At 36.5% G+C, this 6000-nt stretch overlaps 1 protein-coding gene across 6 annotated transcripts in view; it reads left to right on the top strand.

The window, feature by feature from the left end:
- Positions 1–206: 206 nt before the first annotated feature.
- Positions 207–6000, top strand: part of LOC138710572 (uncharacterized) — a 124637-nt gene continuing 118843 nt past the window's right edge. For 2 of the 6 annotated variants that reach the window (XM_069841558.1, XM_069841557.1), the window contains exon 1: positions 384–429. In XM_069841558.1, coding sequence (XP_069697659.1) covers positions 399–429 — 31 coding nt within the window. In that variant the 5' untranslated portion in view covers positions 384–398. Of the gene's footprint in view, positions 364–383; positions 430–535; positions 558–6000 lie in introns of those variants that run through there. The other 4 variants (XM_069841560.1, XM_069841559.1, XM_069841561.1 and 1 more) reach the window with 3 other exon arrangements.

Genomic DNA, 6000 nt, shown 5'->3' with positions numbered 1-6000 from the left:
AATTAATGAATGAAAAAAATAAATAAATGACTGAGTGAATGAATAGGCCTACTACAAATGCGTAAATTAGTTGACATGAAAGCCAAGAAGGGTTGAAGCCTTTATCTGGTTAAGTTGGGAACACTGCAGGTCCGCTAGAATGAAAGAGAGGGTAACACGGATAGCGGCAATACCTGTGAGAGCAGCGCCAGCAGCGGACTTAACGCAGGCGGAGGTGTGTCAGATGACTGACTTAACGCCGCGAGGCGGGAGGAAGCGGCCACGAATCTAAGTGGCGGTGGCGCGTCCGAGGGGGAGGCCATGCAGAGCCTGAGTCGGCGGCAACGCAGCGGCCCGGCGTCGGCCCCCGCGCCTACCTTCCAGGTAAATGCTGTACACCCCTCGCACCAATACCACGAATGTGTTGCAAGTGCATTTACAGGTTAACCAGTGAGTTAGTGCAAGTGTAATAGTATTAAAAGTTAGTTATAGAATTTTTAACTTGGCTCTTGATATCGTACGTAAATTTTATGGCTCGTAATTTGTGAAGTGAAAGGAGTGAGTGACAACGATGACTTGTGAGTATGTTTTCATTGTTTCACTAAGTTCATAGAGGTGCGAAATTAGGCCAATCTTCGATATCGCCCCACATCACACAGTGGACTGACATCTGATTTAAGTTTCTTTATGGGTTAAATGAGTGTATAGCTAAGTGACATTATGCCGAGGTATTTGACAACTTTAGTGGGTTAGTTGAGGGGATTATTTAAGTGATATGAGGCCGAGAAAGGATGTAGTGTAGGGAGATACCAAAGTTTCACTCGAAATTATTTAGTTTTTGCAAAATGTTTGAGATATCTCAAACAGAAAAGTTCAATATAACTTACTGTAGTTTTGCTCATTTTTTTTTTCGCTGTTATTTTTACTCACTTTAACATCTTTGGTCATATCGTGAGTTAATCTTTTGGGTGAAATCCGAAGGCTTGTGTACTATTGTTGAGACTGGTTCTATTGTTGTGAACTAGATGGCGACTGTATAGGTATTATTGATTTGTTATGGATATGATTTCGGTGATGAATGAGGCGGTGATATTCAGGGATGTTGTGGCCCGAATTTCCTGGCATTTGCCTTCGGTTGAGAGAAAACCCTGAAAAACCTCAACCAGGAAATTCAACCTGACCGGGAATCGAACCCGAGCCCTCTGAGTAAAAGACCAGCATGCTGACCCCTACACCACAGAGATGGCTTCGTTTTTCTTATGTTTCGAAAAAGAAACTTTAAATGAGACGTTTAGTAGCATATTTTAGGAAAACTATTAGCTTTATTCCCAATGCCCTTTGCCAGTTTAAGAGAACAGTGAATTCTGATAATTATTGAACGAATTTTAGTTTTGTTTCTTAAATTTCTAGAAACGTGATCTGAACAATTGTAAATTTTCGTTCCACAGAGCAATTTTATATTGTACGGCATTGTGACGATGTAACTATTGGCTGGAGTCAACAGAAACGCACTTCAACTGGCATGTACAGTGAGGGACATAATTGTTGAGCGGGCGAAACTGTTTCAAGATCTGTAGCGCGGTTCATATCAGGCTATAATTTTGATTCCTTATCAGCATAGATATATAATATTTAAACAGAAAAGCGAAGCGAATATCTCGTCAACATATGATAGAAAACTTTCTGCTCGGAGTATGCGCAGTGTGGCGCTCAACTGTTATTTCCGTCATTGTACGTTTGAGAGATGGAAAGAACAAAAACTATAATACATTAAATGTTAACATGAACAATTGTGCTTAAAAAGAACTCTGGAAATTAATTTTCTCTAATACAGGGACATCATTTTATTTTTACTTCAATTTTTATTGTATCTGAGTTTTTGAATGTACTTCACTCCCACCCCCTCTACTACTAAACTTCCAACCGTTCTCCACACAACCGAGGCCGCGTATGCAGTAATGAGTTAGTGAGTATAGTAGGCTACGTTCCAGAAATATGTTCGCGTTTTCCAGTGAAGAAAGAGCTTTCAATATTGAATCATATTTTCGCACAGGTACTGTCGTCCGTTTGACTACGTCGCATCCCGGTTTCCCCCACCAGCTTCTGTTCACCCCTCTGTAAAGTCTAGTAGCTGGGCTGTCTTAGCTCTTTTCTGAGAACATTAATTTCTGTTAGGAATTGGACGTCTACGTAATATTATACAACTGTTTAAAATAACTTAAATAAAAGGGCCTCGTTAAGTAATTAAATGTCACGTGATCCCCCCCTTTCTACGACCCTGCGACAAAACCACTTGAACGGACAGTAGATAGCATTTCTGAGTAATTTTATCTTTTCGGATCGGGCAGAAGTGAAGATTAAATTTACAGTACGTAAGGTACTTTTTTATAGAGTATTTATAAAATTATTTCAACATGAGTTACTCGTAAGAAGGACGAAACTGGTAATTGGAATTAGGTACAATAGTCTATAGTGCGATAATATGCACAAAAGAACTGAAGCCTGTATCGAAATGAACGGCCACCATTTTAAAAATTGTGTTCAAATATCCATATTATGATTATTTTTCAATTTAACTTCATTCTTTATATTGTACGCTAATGTGCTGTAACAGAACAATATAAACTGCATAATTAATAAGTCCGAATGGATAGCTCAATTCGTGAGTAAAAACTTTAAGTGTTAATACAGTACTGTATTTTGATTAAACAAAAACCTAATGAAAATTATCAAACTCAAAATTGCGATATTTCCTAGTTTACATAAATAGATGAACTACTTTCTTCCCTCCTATACCTAGTAAAGTGGTTTGTTTGTATGTTACGGCAGTATCATCGAACTCCAGTCTTGGAAGGGGGAGCAAGCGGTGTTTCCGGTTCTAGACTTTTAATCCAAAGATATAGACAGGTTGATATTAAAAATGTTAGTAAAAATAAAATGAAGTCCCTGTATAAGTTTACCGATTAACTGCTTTAAAAATTTTAGTGGGAGGCAACTATTTCTAGTTGGTTGAAGAAAACAACTGCTTGCAGCTTCTCTCTAGGCGTTTAAACAGAAAAATTAAACAATACATCATCTAGGCCTAATTTTGTCTCACCACATTAAAAACAATCTATAGTGTATACATTTTATCTTTCCTAGTTCGCGGAGATAGAGGGAAAGCGTCAGTCCACAGCGCAGCTTTACACATACGAGAGTGGAAAGATAAAATGTATGCACTGCACATGGCAATGACCTCCCACTCCCCCATTCAAAACACGTCCTATGAAGAGGTTTCTCACCGGAATACAAGAGACTACGGTGCATTCGGCCACTGATTGCAATGTTGCACAATAACAAAATTCACATACATGTTTAAAATTGCATGTTTTTTTCTGGAAAAACGAAAAAAAAAAAAAAAAAAAAAAAATAGAAAACACAACAAAATGGTATTTCACATTTTTTTTTTTTTTTTTGCTCTCTACTAAAGGTATCATCCACTAACATTATAACATAAATGACATGACTTCTGGGTAACCTGGTAGAAACATTCAGAGTTTCGGCGCTAAATCGGTTAAATTCTAAGGAAATGCAAGAAAAGGGGGGACATGTGACCTGGGTCTTGTACTGACAGTTATTCTCAAAAAGATACAGCTCCTTGACTGTTATATTTTTTCCTTTCCTCTTCTTCCTCCTCCCCGTTCTCCCCACAGTCTTGCAAGCATTTCTATTTGATCCTCAAAAGAACCATCAGTAAGTTTCACTTTGTATTTAATAAGTTTGGTAATCTTTATTCTTTCACAATTTCGCTTAATAAATACACGGTCCTCAATAGGACAGAAAGATACTTATTATCAGACCTGCAGAACTGTAGCTCCTCAGAGCGACTGCTTTACTACCCTTTCTTACCCCACCCATCTTTTCTACCAGTCCGGTCATGGTATTCTAGTTACGCTCGGCTGCATCAACATTCATTCTCGCGGCGGCAGGTATACAATACGCTATCAAGAATTACAAATGAACGGATAATAAAATCCTTAGGAACATACCTTTAGAAAGTAAGAGAAAATGAATGAGGGAAATAAATAAGTTAAAAGACATGTAAAATAAATTTTAAAATGTATGTGTGCATATAATGTAAGAATGTCTACCTATGTATATATCGTCCTATTAATAGTAAAGCCGATTAAATCCACTTTTTATGTAAAATAAGTACAGTCCCTGACTTGTCTTTCCGTGCTCTGTAATCTATTAAAATGAAATAAGTCCGAAATGTTGCATGCAGGCAACAAACCAATTACTTTATTTGAAGAATGTATTATGATTTTTCGTGCATTAATAGAGTTTTAATTCCTGTTTTTACAAAACTTGTATTACTGGTCTTAACTGGTTTTATTAGTAATAGGGCGATAAATAAATTGTATGTTGTTAAATGAGTGATAGCTATATGACCGATGTCAATGCTGTCATTCAACATTGTAACGCACTCCAGCTAAATAAATAAATATATACATAAATTAAATTAAAAAATATATATACACAAAATACGCGTACTGCAGTTTAAAGATAACTGGAACATGGCAAAATCTATACCCGTGAAGAAATACTACTTCCAAAGGAAATGGGAATATGATTATTTTGTTGTTGAAGACGGAAGAATTGCTTGTTTACTGTGTCCCATCCAATTTATTTCTACTCGTCATTTCAACATTAAAGCACATTTCAACAAAGCCCATATTAAGAATTATGGAATGCACAAACTTTCGAGTAAATTCATTATTACGAATTGTATATTGATTATTTATTTATATACTGTTAAATTAAGGACGTGACTCGTTGTGTTCATTTTGAATTGAAATTAATAGTGACTTTCAAGGTTCATTGCTTAAATACTATACATTTATGTTTTCGTAGGTGATAACAGGAGGAAAGCATTTGAAAATCTAAAGCAGGTTAGGTGCAAAGAAATCTCAAAGAAACTACCGACAGGAAATCTAGCATAATTGTAAACCTTGAAACGAGATAACGCATTATAAAAACAATGAATTTATTACAATCCTTTTTTAAAATTACATGCCGCCACTGATGGACCTTTGCAAGGACAGAGAATGTAAACAACTCTACGCGGAAGTCGATCATCCCCAATAGAAGTGGAGTGAGGCTGACGTCATATTTCCCCTACTTACGGGTTCTGCAGGCCTGCAGTATTGAAAGTGCTGATAGTTTCCCGGTAATTTAATTGAGCCTAACAAATGTTTGTCGTAATAATTCCATGCTAACGTTTTACAGCCATCACTAAGCTTATTGATTCTCAGTACTGACCAATGAGAATCGAACTACAGTGATAGTTTTGTGCTGCTCAAAACTATTAAATGATAGTTTTTTTTTCAAAGCGTTCAATAATATTGTTCTGTTCCAACATGGTGGAAAATTTAAGAGGAATTGCTAACAATCAAAGCTTACATCAAGCACAAGGTCAATATGGAACGTAATTTATAACAATTGTATTGCATACTATCAATTACTATATTAAAGTGAGTTTGCAATTAAAATGTATACGTTAATGTATAGCTTTCAAATACAAATATACAATACATAGTTCAAAATAACGCGTTATAATATATTCATAATCTTCTTCTTCTTCTCTTTCTTCTTCTTCTTCTTCTTCTTCTTCTGCCTTTCCAAGGATTGGGGTTTATCCCGTTCCGCGCATTTTCAAAATAAACACATAATGAGCCTAAAGGGTTATGATTAGACTTCGAGACTTCGGACCCAATAGAGCAGTTCAGTGGGAAATCCGCATAACGGCGTACTGAGTATAGTGGTAAAGCGTACAGTGGGTGGGGGTATTGTAGAATGAATGCCAACAAATACGCAAAGGAAAACGCTCTGGATTTGAAGGTTGTGACGAATAATTTGGTTTCCATACAAACCCATTTTCAAACTGTGTCTGAAACTATTACACGGTTAGGAAAATCAGAGCAAGAGATGTCAGAAGCCCTCAAATTAGTTGAGGGAATTACAAAGAGAATTAATGAGACA

The sequence above is a fragment of the Periplaneta americana genome, chromosome 12, assembly GCF_040183065.1.
Source record: "Periplaneta americana isolate PAMFEO1 chromosome 12, P.americana_PAMFEO1_priV1, whole genome shotgun sequence".
NCBI lineage: Eukaryota > Metazoa > Arthropoda > Insecta > Blattodea > Blattidae > Periplaneta > Periplaneta americana.
Note: the sequence above shows the minus strand (reverse complement) of the source record. Positions and strands in the feature narration are given on the sequence as shown.